The sequence below is a fragment of the Dysidea avara genome, chromosome 1 (assembly GCF_963678975.1).
Source record: "Dysidea avara chromosome 1, odDysAvar1.4, whole genome shotgun sequence".
NCBI classification, from domain to species: Eukaryota; Metazoa; Porifera; class Demospongiae; order Dictyoceratida; family Dysideidae; genus Dysidea; species Dysidea avara.
Genome location: NC_089272.1, coordinates 61,314,417 through 61,336,508, shown reverse-complemented (window position 1 = coordinate 61,336,508; position 22,092 = coordinate 61,314,417). Strand labels below are relative to the sequence as shown.

Here is a 22,092-nt window from a genome sequence, read left to right as displayed (position 1 = left end):
AATCATACAGTATGATAGTACTGTATAGTAGGGATGATGAAGCTGTAGGTGTAACCCGTGATAAAAACCCGCCCCTCATAATGACATGGCAGTATATGTTGGGTAAAATCTAGCCAAGAAATTCCTTCAGATCGACTTAAAAAGTTTTCGTCTAGTTGGTATAGAATTGTTTAAAAGGAAGTGGTTACTGAACTAAAAGGTTTTATAATCACGGATAACACAAAATAACTGTCAGTCATCCATCTACATGAGTATCAAATAACTAGTGTATGATAGGGTTGGTATTCCCTCAGTATTCAACTTTAGGGCACATGTCTATATAGTAATTGCCCCGAGTCAACTTTAGGGCACACGATAAGTAGTATTAACATTAGGGTTAGGGTCAGGTTCAGCTTTGGTTTCTTCTTCACCTTTAGGTTACGTTCTTCTTACTATATACAGCTTACTTATTGAGTCCAGCACATTTATAAGATAGAAACATATGGGAGGTGGGTAGCTAGCAGCTGTAGCACAGTGGTAGCACACTGGCCTAATGTACCGGTAGTCCAGGGCTCGATTCCACGATGAGTGTTGTATTTTTTTCGTTTTAGTAAGCCTTTTTGTCTAAGTTTTACTGTCGGTTCAATAGCGTAACTGACTTTCAGTCTATCCACTGCCTTTTAAAAATATTCAATGGAATTCTTGACTGCCTGCTTGATGCATTAAGATAAGCATAGTAGAAAAGTGACTACAGCTACAACCCTACTTTTGTCACAGAAATACTTTGAATTTAGTTAAGAAGAAACCTTTGGCATATTGATAGCCATAATAATAAGTACACTATTGTGCTACTTCTATCCTTCCATATACTAAAATGGCCATAGCACAGTATGGCTTTGACCTCTGGGAGTGCACATTATTGCACCAACATAATGGGAATACATGTGTCTCTGTTCCAGGCGGGTAGATTAGTGAGCTATGCTCCGCTGTAGACGAGAAGTCACCTGCCACCAGGAGATGGAATACTTGTAGAATGGTATGCACAAATCGCATGTATGAAAGTAGACTACTGTTGTATGTGAATTAGTCTGGTGACTACACCAGACCTTGGTGCTTGGTGTGTATATATCAGGTGCAGCTCAGAAATGTAAGTGGATAACCTGTATGTATAAGATTCATTTCGCTGTAGATCATCACCTTATCAATATGATTAAACTAGAATTGTATTACATATGTGAGGATAGCTATTAAATTTTAATACTAGTGATGAATTGACAAAAAGTTCACAAAACAAGTATAAGAAAAATTAGGAATTTTAATTTAGAGTAGGGACAATGTAGTACCGCTGCAATAAAAAGTTCTGAAACAAGTTAGATCAAAGTATATAGTACGTAATGTCCAGATATTGCAAAACAATAAGAAGTGAATATCCCTACCAGATACTGTAAAACAATAAGAAGTTAATATTCCTACTGTTAAACAATAGGGATATTCACTTCTTATTGTTTTGCAGTATCCGGACATTACATATTACTCTGATCCAGTGCTTTTTATTGCAGTGATACTACATTGTCCTTACTCTAGTTTAAAATTCCTATTTTTTCTTATACTTGATATTAATCACATGATCGGAACAAGCACCTGCAAATAGAAATTTTATGATCAGTAGGCATACAGCAATATCTATGGTTTAGGAGAAAGAGATTGTTTGGACAGTTCAGTTATTAATACCTGATGGAACTGGACTTAATGGATTTACTTGATAACTGCCTCATGCCCTAGATTACGCATTTATCATTGCAAGTTAAAATTTTACTAGAAGATGGAGTGTGCGCCACACACAAAGTCACACGCATGGTACTATTAACCAGCTTAGATAGAGGCATTTGCAACAAGCATGGCCATATATACTCCAGGGTAAATAGTTAGGAATGATGGTTCTCTCTTGCTGATAAGAAGAAACTTAGTAACAAATCTTAAAGTCATTATATGGTTCGCTTTGGAGTATTGAATCCATGTAAAAACAGCCAAGCTGTACAAAAGGGTGCGGCCCACAAAAGTCTGGGTTAAAAGTTGTGAAATCAAAAGTTTGGCTATAATGATGTTAATGATAATGCACCATAATACACCATTATAATTCAATTACATACTTGTTGACCAAAAATGTATGCAGAGATGAGATATGTACATGTACTGCAAAACAAAAATATCAAATACCTACTTGGAAGTAACATGAAAAAATGAAGTGATACCATCCCAGATATCATATAGAATAGTAGTTACAAATGAATGTGAATCCTCACTGCTAAAGGGATAGTCACAAATAATCATCTGCTGTTGACTATATGTAGTGTTTGTTTGTACATATATTTATACTGATTAGTACAAGTGATATTATGTACCTTAAAGTTTAAAAATTCCAAGTAAAACTAGTGTCAAAGACCAGGGACCTATGTGGTGTGGTTTAATGATGATTGCTGTGGCACATCCTATAAGTGCAATAATGAGACTCAGGGGAAGAGCAAGGATTTTTCAAGGGGTTTCAACAAACAGCAACACTACTGTAAGTAGCCAGCCCTGGGGTCTGTGGGGTACAGCCCTGGCCACTGAGTGACCCTGATATTATTATTATGAGCTGAAATTTTGGTGTTGAATTAAAATAGGTGATTTGGCAGACACCTTCAAAATTGGCAAATTAAAATCTTGCCATGTTTTGTTATTAGTTATTATTAGTGTTTCTAATATTTTTAAATGATTGAACAGACATGAGATCAAGCAAGAAGCAAAATGCTGTATCTAGCAAGCTCGTTAAGTATTGAAGGTTGTCAAAAAGAAGTGTGACCAAATGGAGCTTCATTAAACTTGTCAAAGATAGCTAGTGAGATAGTTAGAAGGATAGCCAGATATAATTACAGTACTTTAACGGTATGGGAGACACAGTCTGTACTAAACTTTTGCTATCAATGTACTGAACCTTAGCCTGTACTGAAGCTTAGAATTTTAGCCTGTACAATGCTATGACTGTCTGTATAATTGCAGATTAGGGTCCTACTCCTCCACTGAAGATACATGCAGCAGAGATCTTGCATGAAGAATGTTCCCCATCATTATTTTCATTTCATTTTTGGATGGTTGCTGCACTGGCTATGAAAATTAATCTCCGTCACCCATTTCACAACTCTAGTAAGCAGGCCAGTACACAGGCACTAAACAATTGGATACATGTAGGACTCCACTCATTTGATCACCATTTTGTCAAAGTAAACTCTCGCCAAATGCAAAACAATTATTAAGCAAATGCCAAATATTCTTCTGAACAAAATTTCTGCTTATTTATGATAATACTATTTCTGGTGTCATTCTCTTTTTGATGCACTATTTCTGGGTTTACCAGTCATAATCATTTTAGAAAAAATGAACAAACAAGTATATACAAGGAAATAATTATTGTACTATAGGTGGATTTGTGCGTGCATACAGTGTATCTAATCTAAAACAGCCAAGCTGTAAAAAAAAAGAGTACGGCCCCCAAAAAGGCTATGGTGAAAAAAGATGTGAAATCCAAGGTGGCAGCCAAGAAATGGCTGTGATGGTAGGTTAATGGTAAAAATTTTAATAACGACAGTTCAGGTGAATTTTGTGCCAAGACCAAGTGGTACAAAATTCACCTGAAATTGTCGTTATTAAAATGTTTACCATTAACCTACCATCACAGCCATTTCTTGGCCACCACCTTGGATTTCACATCTTTTTTTCACCATAGCCTTTTTGAGGGCCGCACTCTTTTTTTACAGCTTGGCTGTTTTGGATTAGATATCACTTCTTTTTGTATTTGTATACCCCAAAGCCGGCTTTGGGGCTTTTGAACCTACTGTATCTTTTTTCTTTACCACAGGAAGAAGAAAAAGATTTAATCATAATCATAATTAAAATTTAAAGCAGATTTTTATTACTTTAACTATTTTTGATTTGTATAGGTAATCACACACATTTGAGTGCAATTAGGGAATAATTGTACGAGTAACAGTCAAAATTGCACGAGGCGAAGCCGAGTGCAATTTTGGCTGTTACGAGTACAATTATTCCATAATTGCACGAAAATGCGTGTGATTGCCTACTAATCACATAGTGACCACCCTTCGTGGTTTGTAGTACACATCTATCCAGTTCTATGTGGCCATTGCATCATCCTTCTTTGTATTACATCATTTGTTGTTGCACTTAAAAGGCTTCATGTGTCAACAATTCTGATTGGCTACTCAAAATGTCTACATATGCTGCACTTAAAAGGCTTCTATTGTCAGCTTCTTTGATTGGCTATTCATTATATCACTTTCTTGTTGCACTTAAAAGGCTTCTGTTATTCCGCTATTTTATTGGCTACTTTACAGTGCAATTACAGAAACAAGGCCATGCGATTTGGGATTAATTGCACTCCTACTATTGAGACTAATGTATGGCAAATTAAATCACTATGTGATTATATCAGTAATACTATACAAACTGCATAATATATTTATTATATGCCAATTATTTCCTACAGGATAACTTGTTTGCAGCTAAACTCTCTGCTGGGTGACTTGAAATATAGCTGAACTCTTTACAGGGTGATTTGGGTATAGCTGAACTCTCTACAAGATTCTCTCTACAGGGTGACTTGTTTCTAGCTGATCTCTCTATAGGGTAACTTGTTTGTAACTAACTGTACTCTCTACAGGATGGTCACAGGGGCGGATCTAGGATTTATAAAAGGGGGGGGGGCTAACTCAAGGTACTAATCTCTTGGGTAGAGGTGTGCAAAGCACACTTAGGTGGGTCTGGGGGCATGCCTCCCAGGAAAATTTTGAAAAATAGATGCTAAAATACTGCAATTTGGAGACATTTCCACATAAAATTCATACCTGTAGATATTTTGTATACTGCCTTTAGATTATAGGTATGGCTCTCTGAAGCATTTGCTAATGGAAAAGTTTGGGAAGGTACAGACAATCAAGTACATGATGCATCCCTCTCACAATTGCACAACACTGAATAGATGCATGTTAGAATACGAATGTTGAAGTGGAAAATTTTGAAATTTGAACAATACAAGATCAAATCTGAGAGCAATTTCAATGGAAATTGTATATCTGAATTAAGTATTGCCATACATATTAACTACACAAGTAGATGAATGAAGCCCTTTAAACAGACCAGTGCACTTCATTGTATGTATAGGTGCAGGCAGATTTGGAAAAATTCCATAACAGAACCAACTACATGTTTCCAGTGAATGTTCTATTAGAGTAGATAGCTGACTGCTCTATTAGAGTATCTCAATCTTGTACACAACCTCAATCGTCAAATTCTTTTTCACAGAATTCTAAGTTTTACCCTTAATTCTTGATTACGGCATAATGTGCACTCCATACAAAAGCCTATTGGAGAAATTGATTACGCTGGTGGACAAATCCCAAAAGTACAGGCTGTTATCCTCCACCAAATCCCCAAAACTTGGTATCAATGTATGTGTTGAAGCGTACTGATTAAGAATCCACCCATACTGAGTGTTTAACTGGTAATTTTACAGCATTTTGTTACGTACCTGATATGCGTAATTCACTAGAACAAGGCTCTTTCTGCCCTTCCCGTTCATCTCAGAGCAAATGTAATATACCACAGGACTCGCCTGACATTAGCTAGTTCGATAAACCAAACGGTGTTTCCGTAAACTGAAGTATGCGGAAGTTATAGTGGTTTGTTTACAAGTTGGTGTAATTTTTACCGGAAACGGGAAAAACCTTGCAGAATCTGGTAAATTTGACATTAGTTTTGATATGTTTCTTTACAGCTGATCTCTCTACAGGGCAACTTGTTTCTAGCTGAACTCTCTACAGAGTGATCTGCTCATAGCTGAACTCTCTACAGGGTGGTTTCTTTGTAGCTGAACTCTCTACAAGGTAACTTCTTCTAGCTGATCTCTCTACAGGGTGACTTGCTTCTAGCTGATCTCTCTACAGGGTGACTTGTTTCTAGCTGAACTCTCTACAGGGTGATCTGTTCATAGCTAAACTCTCTACAGGGTTATTTGTTTGCAGCTGAACTCTCTACATGATGGTTTCTTGGTAGCTAAACTCTCTACAAGGTAATTTCTTCTAGCTGATCTCTCTACAGGGTGAATTGTTTCTAGCTGAACTCTCCAGAGTGATCTGTTTGTAGCTGAACTTTCTACAGCGTGATTTGGTTGTAGCTGAAATCTCTACGGGTTTGCAGCTCAACTCTGGTTTCTTTGTAGCTGAACTCTCTAAAGGTAACTTCTTCTAGCTGATCTCTCTACAGGGTGACTTGTTTCTAGCTGAACTATTTGCAGGGTGATTTGTTTGTAGCTGAGCTCTCTACAACATGATCCTTCTACCTGATCTATCTACAGGATGACTTGTTATTAGCTGAACTCTCTACAGGGTGATCTGTTCATAGCTAAACTCTATACAGGGTGATTTGTTTGCAGCTGAACTCTCTACATGATGGTTTCTTTGTAGCTGAACTCGCTATAAGGTAACTTCTTCATATCAAAACATTCTATTGGGAATTGTAAACCGAAGCGGTCTAAACAAAATTTTCTATAACATCAAGTTTTACTATTACATCTTATTAATTATGTAAAGCTTAAAATCAACTCCACGTCATTTTGATATTCATAGCTTAGCCAAACCAGTTAGTTGAAAAACCTTGCCGGCAGCCATTATTTCTTCCCCCATGCAAAATTCATGGATTTTATACTAAAATGTAAAAAAGCAACCATTAGCACCCATAATCTCTACAGGACATTATACAACAAAATAAAGCTCTTGAATTGCTCTACACGATTCCACCTGAAATAACCATCTATCGTTACCATAGTAACAATTATTTACTGTTGATTACAACATAATACGTGCCCCCATACCATTTCCTATGGAGAATTTAATTACTCGGGTGGGGAAACCCCAAAAAAGCAACGTGTTACCCCCCTCAACCAAATTCGCTAAACTTGGTATCATTCTACATATAAATACTTGCTGATTAAGAATCCGCCCGAAGTAAGTGCCTAACTAATTGTTGTACAGAGTTACATTGCGAAACATACGAAAAACTGTTTTTTTTCCCGCTAAGTTATTACGTACCTGAGCACATAATCTAGCAATACAAGGCTCTATCCTGCCTTTTCTCTTAGTTACTTCACAAACTCCTATATATCACTCGAATCGCCATTGATTAAGGATACTGATGAGCCATAGTAGATCTTCGTAAATGAACGTAAGCGGAAGTTATGGCGCCGTATTTAGCAGTTGATGTAATTTTTGCGTATTTTTTTACGTTACGGATTTTTATAATGTATGGTAAAAGTTGACAAATGTTTTGATATGTCTAGCTGATCTCTCTATAGGGTGACTTGTTTCTAGGTGAACTCTCTACAGGGTGACTTGCTTGTAGCTGAATTGTCTATCAGATTAACTGTTTGTAGCTGAACTCCGTACAGAATAACTTGCAAAGTAATATAATTCTATAAAGGAGGAAGTTGTAAACGTAGCTGAATGCTCTATTAGGGTGACTGTTCTATTAGAGTATCTCGATCTCGCATTTACTACACGTAGTTGCCTTTCGAATCATAACTCAGTGGTTTGTAATCCGATTCTTCTGTACTACTGCAAGGACTTTCTATGATGATTATTCCAGCTACACACCGATTTTCAGCTCATCGCTCTAAGCGGTTTGCCTGGTAGGTGTGAAAACTAATAGTTTCTTATTCATAAAATCGATCGCGTACATGTGACACAGGTTGGGTTTTGTGTCATATCTCCATGATCTTTACCTCGATTCATATCAAACCACAAAAAGGCAATCCTACGGTGGTTAGTCCATCTACATAGAGTAACTCACCTAAAATCGGACGGGCTCCAAAATCGGACGCGATTACTCGAGCTACAACAGGAATTTTCGAACAACTTATATGTCTTTAGATAGTACAAGGCTGTGGGACTTTGCACACCAAGTATCAGCTTTCTCGGCTTCTTTGTCTGGCAGCAGCAGACCTACAAAGTCATTACCAATTAAGACGTATAATCGGAAAAAAAGTTGATTCACGGACACTCACCGTCTACAAATCAGACTTACATCCAATCAACAGTTTTATGGGTTCACTTTGTAGGTGAACTCATCTACTTTCTAAATATCCCCAGTTTATTTAATCAAATTCTTTCAATCACGAATTAGCTACAAATCAAATAAAATGAGACGTCACTGGAGTAATAATCGCACTATTGAACTTAAGTACACGGATTTTTACGAACCTGTTTGGTTGATGCACCACAGCCAGAAGTGGTGCATCAACCAAACAGGCTCGTAAACATTTGTTACAACAACTGTCAGTTTCTATTATTATTGTTAATTAGTAAAGCCCACTAGGGGCAACACGCTAATGAGCATTACAATCACACATTATATTATATTACTTACAGTGTTCTTAAATGTTTCAAGATCTATTGTTTCTTTATGGACGAACAATACCCGTATGATTTTACGGAACTGGGCTTTGCAGTGTGAGGACTCTGATTTTCCTTTCCCCAAATCCCCGTTGTAATTAATTGTGTTTGTAGTTTAGTTGTAGAGTAATTTGTATTATAACTGTATTATAAAAGAAAAAAAACAAACTTAAGTATACGAACGTAAACAGTGTTTGTGAAAGTATACGGTACACATTTCCCGTAAACGTATACTTAACCAAGTTTCCGTATACTTAAATTTATGGTGCGATTATTACTCCAGTGACATCTCATTTTATTTGATTTGTAATTCGTGATTAAAAGAATTTGATTAAATAAACTGGGGATATTTAGAAAGTAGATGAGTTCACCTACAAAGTGAACACATAAAACTGTTGATTGGATGTAAGTCTGATTTGTAGACGGTGAGTGTCCGTGAATCGACTTTTTTTTCCGATTATACGTCTTAATTGGTAATGACTTTGCAGGTCTGCTGCTACCAGACAAAGAAGCCGAGAAAGCTGATACTTGGTGTGCAAAGTCCCACTGCCGTGTACTATCTAAAGACATATAAGTTGTTCGAAAATTCCGGTTGTAGCTCGAGTAATCGCGTCCGATTTTGGAGCCCGTCCGATATTAGGTGAGTTCCTCTAGCAATTTGCAACTCATTCCTCCAAGGCGTTTACCCTGTGGGCGTGACAGAAGTTCGACCTTATTTTACGCAAATAATCAGTCATAACTCCGTGAATGTTCTCGGATTCCTACCAAAATTGGTACTGACATCTGCCTTAATGAGCCCTTTAAGTGTGCCAAAGTTCAGCCTAATTAGAGCACGCATTGGTGTTTTATGGCGGATTTTGTGAGGTGTGCGAATGAAGAACGAAGTCGCTCGTACAGTATCTCGGAAATAGCTGGAGTGATTTTCTTCAAATTTGGTATGTAGACCCCCTAACTGGCCGGCACTTCTGTAGCAAGTTTGGTTCTAATCGGATACGGGATCACAGAGCTACACAGGTGTGAAAATCTCGTTTTCTTTCTTCCTGTTAATATACTCACAGTGTGGCGCGCCGGCTTCTTGGGTCGCACGACACACTACCGTGTGTCTTGATATGGCAGCTTTGAATGCAAAGTAAATCCATGCAAAAACAGCCAAACTTTATAAAAAGTATGCGGCCTTCAAAAAGACTGGGTGTAAAATTTGTGAAATCAAGGTTGTGGCCATGAAATGGCTGCAATGATGTTAATGATAAGACATTTTAATAATGGCATAGATTTCACTTCTTTATGTATTTTAAATCAGGGGTGGAGATACCTTTATGGGGGGGTTGGGGTGTAGCCAGGGGATAACATGGCCTAGTTGTAGGTTGAAGACCAAAAAAAAGGTTGCTCCTTGCTAACAATAGCTGCCCTCCACCATAATTATCTCCTTGTTTATAACACTACATGCATAGCTTGCTACACCACTCTTCTGAAGAATACTGTGACTGCTCTATTAGAGTCTCAATCTTGACTGCTCTATTAGACTTATTGAGGCACAGCTATAGATAATTTTAGGGGGCTAAGCTCCCCATAAATTTTTTCACAGAAGCTACAACCATCCTTGCCCTCCCTCCCTCTTCTCTGTTTTAAATATATACCCCAAAGCCAACCATAAACTGGCTTTGAGGTTTGCTTTTACATAAATCATGAAATCGTTGATCTTATCTCCAGATGCAATGATAATATAAGTCTAACTAGTACACTACCAATACAGAAAAATACCTACTGATCAGATACCAAAGCCAAAGAATCTATGTTAATACTGATAAAAGTGATAATTGCTCTATAATTTTGTACTTGACTGTTAATGGCTATAATAGAGTTGTACTATAGTGCCTGTATTTATATGATAGTGTTTTATAGCAAAGTAAATTCCTTTGAAGTTAACATACGTGACCCGGTCTGCGAAAAGGGCTCTTATAGCCTTTCCAATTGCATATATATGGTAACCCATAACTTGACTGGTGAATATGGTACAAGCCTACAATTTGGTCACTCAACAACCCTAACCTGGCAGTAGCTGTGGGTGTAATTACATGCTGATAGCTTTAGTAGATTAGGAGTTATGATTAGCCAAACATGGATAATTGGAAAGGCTATAAGAGCCCTTTTCGCAGACCGGGTCACATACATGATTGTACTATTTGTCTAGTAGGCTTTTGCAGTGACTGTTCTATTAGAGTATCTTGATTTTTCATGCAAAATGTGATAAGTTGCAAGATGATTATGATGGCAATTAATGCGACTAGGTCTTAATGGTAGTGTACTGTATACCTTGATTGTTCTTTTCTCACAGGTCCCTAGTGGTATAGCATTCACAGAACATTAATTTTAACAAGTGTTTTATTAGAAATCCTCTTAAAATGTGTGCTCTATTAGAGTATTGCAAATAGACTCTGCAATACAGTACCATTGTAACTTCTCTAGTATTCCACCAAATCAAAGGCAATATTATAGCCATGATGGTACAGATTGCAATTGGCTAGATTTTCCATTGGTAGATTATGAACTTTTACTATTGAACAGATTTTAGCTAGAATTTCATTCATAAAGTAGAAATTAAGTAAAATAAACAGCCATGATATATAGCAGTGGCTTAGTGGTTAAGCATTTGGATGTTTAGTATGGAGCTCCCTAGTTCGAACACTGGTAAGTTTTCTTTACCCCACAGTGACTGTTCTGTAAGAGTATTTTAACCCACGATTTACAGTTGTTTGGTTTTTGCCTTGTACCTCTATAGTTGTCAATGTGATTTCTTTTAGATGGTTAATCGATACGCATACTGATTTTAAGTTATTCCCATAAGCGGTTTACCCCTTAGGTGTGACAACAAGTCGACCTTTTTATGCAAATAATCATCCATACTTCTATGACTGTTTCTCAGATTTGCACCAAACTTGGTTCGTGGTTGTGCTGCAATATGCTCTCAAAGTGTACTAAAGGTCAAGAAAATCAAGTTACGCATTTGCATTTTTGATAATGGTTTTTGTAAAGTGTGCGAAAAGAATAATTTAAGTCCCTTGAATCCCCAAAAGCGAAGAAGAGAAATCAAGCCAAATTTTTGCTCATATTTCATGATTACATTAGACAATCTCGTTCAAATTTGGTATGTGGGGTGCTATATTTCAAGATTGCATTAGGCAATCTTGCCTAAATTTGGTATGTGGGGTGCCAAAGGTGGGCGTTTGCAGAATAAGGATTTCATTTTGAGAAGGGAGCATGGAGCTACGTATGTATGCATGAAAATCATGCTGTGTTTCTTCCTGTAAATATACTCACGGTGTGGTACACTAGCTTCACGACACACTAGTATCATGAGCTATTTATTAGTTAGTAGGTTTAATAACTAAACCAGCCAACAATACCAATAATTAATTATCAGTGGGTGCAAGTGCCATTTAAGCAAGTGTAAGTCAGTATAATACTATATAATTAACTTGAAACTTTTAAATTCAAGCTATAATAATTTCAATTGATGCATGAATTTCAGTGGTGGATCTTAACTTTCAGAGGAGGCTTCAGGTTTAAGCTACAGGAACAGATTTAAGATTTGCTCAGATGGGCATCAGTGTATGGGAGTTACTCAGCAAGTGCACAAAGCCTAACTGGGGGGTGTGAAGGCATGCCCCCACAGGAAAGTTTGAAAAATTAGCCTTCTGCGCTCTAAAAATTAAGTGTGCTTTGTACACACAACAGTGTCATAGTGCACACTTTTAGCCTCAAAGTGTGCACCATAACAACGCTTTTGTGTGCAAAGCACGTTTTATTTTTAAAGTGTAAGGTTGCAATTTTGAATTAATAAATACTAACTTACTTTATGTCACATGCACTATTTAATATCTGCCTGTTTTTTATCCATCTCTATAGTATGTTCATGTTGAGCTGAATCCTGAAAAACAGCTAAAAATTAAAAGTGGATTTTTTCTCAACAGAGCTAACATTTCAGCCAACCAGATGATTATTGGTAAAAGCAAAGGTGTCAACAACAGACATGTACTGTTTGGCTCCATAACAAGTTCGGGAAAGGGCTGTAATGGATACTGTACTTATATGGCTTCCCCATAGGAAATGCATTGTGAAAATTTTGATTGGCCATAAATATTATGTCAAACATTTGAACAAAGAGATTTTGAAATATTTTTAGCGGGTCAAGCAGTACTACAAAGGAGCCAAATTTCAAGATCGTGTGTAATTGCATCCATGAGATATTAAATGTTTTTGAGGATTCAACTCAACGAGAACATGCTGTGGTAATTCTAAAGCTGGCATACAGACGGCAAAGCAAACCAAAATTTTTCAGCCTTCTGAGATTGTATTTGGTAACAATAATTTTAGCTGAACTTGTAGAATAAACATTGTAAGTGTTGAAAGTGCTCATTACAGTAGATATCAGTCTATAGAAATGGTAAATTTGAATGGCTGCATAGCATGTAGTGGTGCACAACATAATAAATTAATTATGATTTCAGGGGGTCTGATGTGAAATTCTTGTGCAGAATTAGAACTTGAGCCCAGAGATTTTAAGTGGTCATACTATCCATGGACTGCAATGGAGGTCATAGTCATTCACACTACTGTAGTCTTAGTCGTATAATGGTATATTTAACCCTCTCACTGCCACAACTGCCATATGGCGGTTTCGAATATAAATGCCCATAAGATCATATTCTAAGCACTCTGTAACTTAAGTCGAGCATTTTAGTAGCTCCTGTGCTTATCCTGTAGCTGCTACACCCTTAAGTGAACAGGAATCTCGTACACAATTTAGAAGTTTGTGTGGGTGCTGGCAACCCCTCGGATGATGTAATCGCCTACTTTCAGGATGTCGATAACTAGCATTATAGACAATTCTTCGAAATGATAATGGCACTACTGATGAAGAGAAACAGTAAGGAGAGGGACTGTATAGGTTATAGTGGCGTGCTGCTACTTTTTTACATCTCGAGTCAGTGACCTCGTGTGTATATGCGCATGTACACTTGCTCAAATGCCTGAAAACCAGATTTGGAGATAATCGCTTCAACTTTCAACAGGTTAGTGATGCTTATTGTGTTATTATAAACAGTACTAGACTGATAAGCTGTAAGATTTGACGTGTGGTTTCACGTAGGCCGATTTTTGCACTTTAGAGTTATATAATGGCTTTGTGGTTGCCGTTGTGTATAAAACAACTTGATAATCCAATTCCTTGTTCAGTAGCGAGTAATTTGATATATAGTTTTATAGGATTATCTTGTATGGTTTGTAAGTTATAGCAGTTTAGAAGCAGTAGATTGGAGCCTCTACAAATTTGACGGTGAGGGGGTTAAATTAGAAATTCAACTGAGCATCATCAGATTGTCAAGCTAAGGGAAACTTTTGAAAATAGATGTTCTGAAAAGTCACATCTAGAGGCTACTTTACACGAGGAGTCTGAAACTGGAAAAAATATTTCAAATCTTCAACTTTTTTTTCAAGATTTCAAAGATTTTTGAACAAGATTTCAGATTTCACAGCAAAAAAAATCATAAAATCTGGAATAGATTGATCACGTTATCATTAGTATCCAGAGAAATATGGAAAATTTTCGTGTAAAATTTTTTGGCTTTAGGAGCCATACAAAAGTTGCAGATCCTTTATGGTATAACGCTTATGATCGTGCATATATGGCAGTATACAGGGAATATATGGAATTTTACAGCAATTTTTCAAGATATCAAACTGAGCTGAGATTTCAACAAGATTTCAAAGAGGCTGTACGAGATTTCAAGGGAGTTTTGGACCCCTCGATTTTACAAAGTCCCTTTCTGCTTTTTGTTAACATCATAAATATATCCTGGTAATTTTGTACTACAGTACCAATTAATTGAGTAGCTAATATTTTACTTTCATGATACAAAAATAATCTGAAAGTGAGTTTATTTTATGATCGTAATTGATAATTCATGACATGATGAATTTTCCCAGTTAATGCAATGCCATACAGATGACTCACTGGAAATTTTGAAAAGTAATATTATTTGAATCCAATCCAATTACCACAGATGTAATGGCTTAAAGTAAGCAGTGTAATTAGAACAGTAGCTATTCTTTACTGAATGCTCTATTAGAGTGTCACGTGTTCTATTAGAGTGTATTGTGACGACTGCTCTATTACAGTATCTCATTTTTTGCTAGCAGCCGGACCCTACCTGAATGCTGTAGCTATTAGATTTTATATCATTGATAGTCTTAGACCATCGCTGGTGTGGCTTCCCTTCGACTGATTAGAAATTAAGAAAAGGGGCTTGATTCTAATTGAAGGGGTGGGCACAGTAGACTACACTGAGAGGCAGTGCCAGTGAGGCATTAAAAGTTATAACTAGTGAATTAACATTGGCTGTTAGCCTGCAAGCTACAAAGTTCTTTTGCTTGAGCCTACTCCATATACTAATTCAAGGGCACACTTTATGCTTCAGCTGAAACCATTGCAACCCCCTGTATCAGTCACTGCATTTTATCTTTAAGTGCCAAGTGTGAGTACTCAGGTGATAAGTGACATTTAGTGCAACATTGTACTGGATTTAAGCAGTACTGTATTAAAATTGTCTGTCATTAGTTAACGCCACTGCTATATTGCAACTTCCAATGGTTTCCCACATGCCATAAATGTGGGAAAATCAGTCTGATTGCCTGTTTAAAAGTATTGAGAAATGATGGCTTTAAATATTCAGTGTGTTGTAGCTCTCTAATAAAATGTCTATCAAATTTTCATGTTTTACACCTATTCCTTACTTTCCAAAGCATCCACTGTACAAGTAGTCAACATCTAAGTTTCCCGCTCTTTTTAGATAGTTAAACTCAATGTTCACTGTATCAGGCAAGCTCCAAAAGGGGTGGATGGTGGGGGCCAGAGAAAGACAAGAGGCTGGTTTAGAAATTAAAGAGGAAGGCATGGGCATGAATTACAGTAGGTTCCATTCGGGTCTCAAAACTGGCTAAATGAAAAGAAATTTGCAGCACAGGTCTTTTATTCAACACCACTTAGCTGTACACAGTTTGTAGGCATATTTAATTGTATCAATTTCTAAACCCTTGGAATGTCTGCACTCTTCCTTGCAGGGTATTTCCATGTGTAGCTGATTTTGTTAAACTTACACTGATGGAACAGCGTCGATTTCATACAGCAGTCTAGGTGTTTAAAGTCATACACAAACTTTGTCCATCTTATTTGAGGGATTGGTTTATCAATGCAGAGGACGCAGTGGATGGAATAAGCATCATTTGTTTATTCCACAAATTTACACTAACATTGGAAAAATGGATTTGTTTTTATCGTGGAGCAGTGATTTGGAATAACTTACCCCTGCATTGTGTGGAATAAATGTTCTATTGGATTTTAAATCTACTTTTAAGAAATTGTATAGTTAATTTTTTCTGTACTTTCCATGTGTTGCGCTGTATTTCCATACTAATGTTGTGTTTTGTATGTTTTTTGTTGCTTTGTTGTGTTTGTAATTTGTTTTCTTACTGTATGCTTATTGTAGGGCACTGTTGAAAAACAGTTTTTCTAACTGATGCAGTCTCCCATTACATCATTAAATCATGATGTTAGCTTTTATATAATATATATATATATATATATATATATATATATATATATGTAGTATTCAACACCATGTAACTTACAGTCTTGCTTCCTTTGCTGAAGTCACCATTCCTGGACCTGGGTTTGGTTGTAATGCAGATTTAATTTCTCGAATCTCAAATTTCATTGCATTAACTTCTTCTTTCAATTCCTTTATCATTTCAAACATTTTTGATAGGATTGTGCTATCACTGTCTCTCCAAACAATTGCACCTTTAGCACTGTCAATTGATATGCAAGCATAACATAGTACATAATTATTCTCTACTTGTATATACACATCATTTCATTCAATTATATCATTGCGATTATGATGCATATACATCTAAATACAGTTATTGGTTAGGATATTTTATTTGCATAAAAATCAGCCTAATGATAACCTTCTAATCTCTTCATCACAAATGGTAGAATACAACTAACAGGGGGGTTGAGAAGGGAGTGTACTGGAGCCCCCTCTGTAATTTGAACTTGCACATAATATCTCCATATCTTCAGTCTTTGCATACATATAGCTATAATTATGCATAATGAAATATATATGTGTCTGGATACTGCTTGCATGTGGAGTGAAAGACTTATACACTTGAACTGTACCTACTGTACAAATCTAATTAATTAGGGTGTAGATGGAGTTGTTTTAACTGATGAGCAGTCACGTGGTTGTTTGTTTCTATGTGCTGCTTTACTACTGCTCTATTAAAGCATCTCAATCTCTAATGTGAGGGGCTCCAGTTTTCCAAGTATCAAATGGTACTGTAGTACCGTTTAAGTAGGGATTGGGTTGAAAATTTCACGTGCCACCCAAAATTCCGCCTTTGAAAAGCATCCTAGGAACCTCTTACATGACGAAAATCAAGACACACGGTAGTGTGTCATGTGGCCCAAGAAGCCGGCGTGCAACACCCATGAGTATATTGACAGGAAGAACAAAAACGTTATTTTCGCACCTCCGTAGCTCTGTGCTGCCTTGATGAAACAAGACGATGTTTGCTGTGGACACTCCCTCCAACTTCAGTACTCCAAATACCAAATTTGAGCGAAATCGCTTCAAGCGTTGCCGAGATATGCGACTTCAAAAATTGGCTTAGTTTCTTCGTTTTGTTTTTCTTTTCTTCTTTTTCTTCCTCTTTTCGCACACTTACAAAAACTGCTATAGAGATATTTCATCGCGTGAGCAATATCACGTGATTAACTTTGGTTGCCCCCACGTCTGCCATGAGAGAGAGAAACCATCATTACAATGATGAACAAATTAAATGTACATAAGTTAAATTGCATGTGAGGTCTCGGGCAACATGCGACCACAAAGTGAATCACCACAACAGAATTACACCGTGGGCATGGCAAGGCAAAAAAAAAGTAGCTATTACAATACAAAAATGAAGAATAAAAGAGCCTATCATTAGTTTGTGTACCACTTCTACTGTGTACAAGCGTGAAATATTGAAATGGTGCTGTGTGTGATTTTTGGCTGCAATAATCGTTCAGAACGAGATAAGCACGTATCCTACTACAAGATACCATCTGTAATAACTCACACTAATGATGAACGTGATCGGGAGTTGTCTACAAAGAGAAGAGATGGTTTTCTTGCTGCCATTTCTAGGGAAGATTTAACAGTAGTGATGCTTGAAAGCGATTCAAAGTTGGATTACAGAGTTTGTTCAAGACACTTTCAATCGGGAAGGCCAGCAAAGCTTTATGATGTGACGAGCCCAGATTGGCTCCCTTCCATCAATCTAGGCCACTCAAAGCAACAGCAGTCAAACCAGCAGTTGGCAGGTAACAATGCCAGATATGAACGTACCAAAAGAAGAGCTGCTGAGCAACGAGCAAGGGAAGAAAATGACAGGATTGCTAGCCAACAAATGGAAGTGATTTGTTCATCAGAGATAGATTTAGTGGGTTGATGCAGGAGATTAGTCTGGCACGGCTGCCCCTTCGCAAACAGGAAGGGTCTGGGGACTCTAGCATTGTGTACTTGTGCGAACTTACCAAAAACTGGTGTGTCCAATCAAATCGCTTGCCTGCTAATTTGGTGACGTGGATATCCGTTCAGTTTGCCTAACTTGATAGGCGGCAAACTATGGCTTCTGTTTTTCTTGCCTCTAGTCTTGTCCAGTTAGAACGACTTATCGCGAAGGAATAAGAATGGTATATTAAAAAGTACCTAGAGTACGTTAAGTAGTCTTGTAAGTTAGAAGCGGTGAGTTTTTTAAGCATTCCACTGGATATGAATATCGCAATGACTAACAATAATGGTGTAATCTAATTACGGAAAACCACGTCTCTACCACTAATTACATTCCATTCCCACAAGTACACTATGCTAGAGTCTCCAGACCCTTCCTGTTTGCGAAGGGGCGGCCGCGCCAGACTAGCAGGAGATTGTCCAACAAACTATTGATGAAGTTACTACCATTCAATCATCTATTGTGAATGTTATGGACCATTTTATTCCTGACTTTGTAAACGAAGATTTAAGGAGAGTGTCTCAGGAAGCGTTTGAGCTAGAGATCTTACATCGAGCTGAAGGAAAGTGTGAATGCTCAGAAGAAATCAAAGCCTTAAAAGATGAGCTGAAATCTTGCCATGCAACTATCGATGAACTATCAACAAAACTAAAGGAACACCTACCTCCCTTTTGTGAGGAGTCAGCTCCCTTTTGTGAGGAGTCAGTGATGGATGATGAATTTGCGCTGTATTACACTGGACTTTCCAATGTAAAAGTGTTAAAAGTGATTTTTAAGCATGTACTGAAAACAATGCCATTTGAAGGGATCAACAAGCTGACCCCTTTCCAGGAGTTTATGTGCACCTTGCAAAAGCTTAGGTCAAATACTCCTCTACAGGGTCTAGCTTATCAGTTTGGTGTATCCAAGGCTACTATATCAAGAATTATTTCAAGGTGGTTAGTACAGATGGATATTAGACTCCAAGACCTGATTATTTGGCTAGATCGAGAGAACTTGTAAAAAACCATGCCGATTTGTTTCCAAGAAAGCTTTGGAAAAAAGGTTGCAGTTATCATTGACTGCTTTGAAGTTTTTATAGATAGACCATCCAATTTGAAAGCAAGAGCTTCGACGTGGTCGAATTATAAACACAGAAATACTGCAAAGGTACTGATTGGTATAACACCTCAAGGTACAGTGGCTTTTGTGTCAGATGCATGGGGAGGCCGTGCTAGTGATAAACATATTACAGAGCATTGTGGGATTTTAAAGAAACTGTTACCTGGAGACATCATCCTTGCCGACAGAGGCTTTGATATAGCAGAATCTGTTGGCTTAATGCAGGCTAAACTGCATATACCTGCATTTACTAAAAGTAAAAGTCAGCTGTCTCCATTAGAAGTGGAGGAGATGAGGTCAATTGCCAATGTTAGAATACATGTAGAGAGGGTCATTGGTTTAGTACGGCAAAAATTTACAATATTACAGAGGACTTTGCCCATACAATTTGTGGCAACTAGGGAAGAGGATGACTGTCCACCTATTGATAGAATGATCCGTATATGCTGTGCTCTGACTAACTGTTGTGATTCTGTTGTACCTTTAGACTAGTTATTACTAACATTATATTCCATCAATTTGAAATTTAGCATATTGACAGTATTTCATTGCAATATTCTATGTATGTCATTGATTCATTAATTTTATTGTACATAAGATTTAGAATACAATAATGGTGATTGGTTAGAATACAATAATAGTGATACAAATTGGTGATATAGCGGTAATCTATTTCTTGGCTATTTTCCTCAAGAACCTTGGTAAGATCCGGCAGTCAGGACAGTACCACTTAGCTTTACTTTTCGGTAGTTTAGTTAATTGGAGACAAGAAGTGTGAAACCATTCAATGGGACAGTCATGGTTATCACAAGCAATCTCGTGCCTTCTTCAGGTCGATGGCAGTAACAATACGTCAGCCGATTAGTAAAGCCTGAATCAGCACCCTCAAGGGTCACACTAGTACTGTTATCCGATAAAGTGCCAGAAGCTGAATCTGTGGTAATGGTCGTGTCATTAGAAGTGGTGTCAGTGGACCTGGTGTACCAGTTACCCATTAATTCTGGTAGCAGACAGGTCTTGAAAAACTGTTCTGATGCCACTTTGCACTCATTTCAGACACTGGTATCCTTAAAATTTCGCTCAATGTGCATGCCTACTCCTTGGTCATCATCCATTGCAAATGTGCACACACAAAAATCAGCGTAAGAAACATCACAAACATGAAGCTGGCATTGTACCTGATAATAGTAGATCCAGAAATAGCTTCCCATTAACCTTTTTAAAACAGAATTTACGGTCGTCAGATGCACTTTGTATATCTGTTCCTCGATGGCAATAAGGGCACTTGATTTCTAGAACACCCTTTCCATGGCAACTGCAATTAATAATGCCATCTGGTGATGCACCAATATGTCGCCATTTTGGATTTATCACTAAGCCACTGTCTGTCACAGATAACTCACTGTGCTTTATATACCTTACTTGCACTTAGATACATATCTCTTGCATCTTTCTCAAGTTTGCAACCCCATTTAGTAGCAGGACATGTAAAACTAAAAGCCTCTGGATAACAAATAGTTTTGATCAGTGACTGAGCCGGGTTTCCAGGATTCGTCCGACAAACAGCTTCCATCTGTGATGCTGTAATGCGGCCTGCCCTATATTTGAACCATAGCTTGGAACTGCTTTGAGATCGTGTAGCTTGTTCAACTTTTGCTGCCATCTCTCCACTGATATCCAAAGTAACAGAGTCACACTGTGCTAACAATTCCAAATAGTTCATCTGTACATATTGTGGTTGCTTTAATGACGTTAAAGGTTGAGGAAAACCATCACACATCAGCTTAGTTACATATGCAGCACAATGATCTGATGTTAAAGACAGAACACCTGACCTTGTTCCTCCACAACTCAACTCACCAAAGAGTAATGCCAGTTCAGTCTCAGTAGACCTCTTTCCTCGTGGTGCCACCTTTGGAACAGGTTGTTCATTATTATTGCCATCAATCATTTCATCGAGCTTTCTCTTCTTTCCTTTGGCTGACGTAAAATCTATTTCCTTAATTGGAAGGTACTCAACATTTTTTAAGTATGTCCACTGGCATTCTTCCTGCGTGCATGTTCTCGCGCCTTCCATTCTGGCTAATACCTCCAAATAATAAAGAATGGCTGCAATATGACTGCATGCTTCTCCCAGTCCAGCCATGCAGTCACAGTGGGCACAACAAACTTCCCCAGATAATTTCAAAATAATCCAGCAACTCAGAGGCTTCTCATTCATCCTTTGTGAGTGACGGACCTACAAACACGCTGGGTGTTGAATGACTATGGCAGATTCAGTTCAGTTTCTCTAATGTTGGATCAGCTGAAATGGCCTACATTACAAATTCGTCGGAAATTATCTAGGTTACAAATATTGCATAAGATACACTACCAACAGTTATCACTCCAAATTCCTCATTATTACTTACCAAAAACACGACCAACAAGACAATACCACCATTTTCACTATATTATACCTACCTCATCCACCACGGCATACCAAAACAGCTATTTCTCAAGAACAATAAACGAGTGGAACATACTACCAACTGATACAATTGAAATTGCAGATACTGATCTATTAACAGCTAGACTCCAATCATATTATTGTACCTAATGTATTTGTTTATGTGATTCCTGAGCACACCAGCAGGGCTGACTGCTCAGTAAAAATAATAAATAATAATAATAAGCATTAAACATCAATAATTATAGAGCCTATAAATGCATAACACAGAAACTTACTCTGCCAGTAGTGAGATATTTACCAGCTATCTCCATCGTAGAGACGTCTTTAATCCAACCAGACACGAATTTGGTTGTATGCTTCCAGGCCTTTACATGCTTTAAATTGCTCGGATGTCATATAACTAGTCTTGGGTACTAGATAAGACACCAAATCACACGA

General features: G+C 37.5%; 1 protein-coding gene across 4 annotated transcripts in view; it reads right to left on the bottom strand.

Moving 5' to 3' along the window:
* The window catches only part of LOC136239772 (uncharacterized), a 132,562-nt gene that overhangs the window by 66,753 nt on the left and 43,717 nt on the right, over positions 1-22,092 (bottom strand). For 2 of the 4 annotated variants that reach the window (XM_066030519.1, XM_066030535.1), the window contains exons 3-4: positions 16,167-16,346; positions 2,201-2,284 (exon numbers count right to left, since the gene is read on the bottom strand). In XM_066030519.1, coding sequence (XP_065886591.1) covers positions 2,201-2,284; positions 16,167-16,346 — 264 coding nt within the window. The remainder of the gene's footprint in view (positions 1-2,200; positions 2,285-16,166; positions 16,347-22,092) is intronic. The other 2 variants (XM_066030528.1, XM_066030541.1) reach the window with 2 other exon arrangements.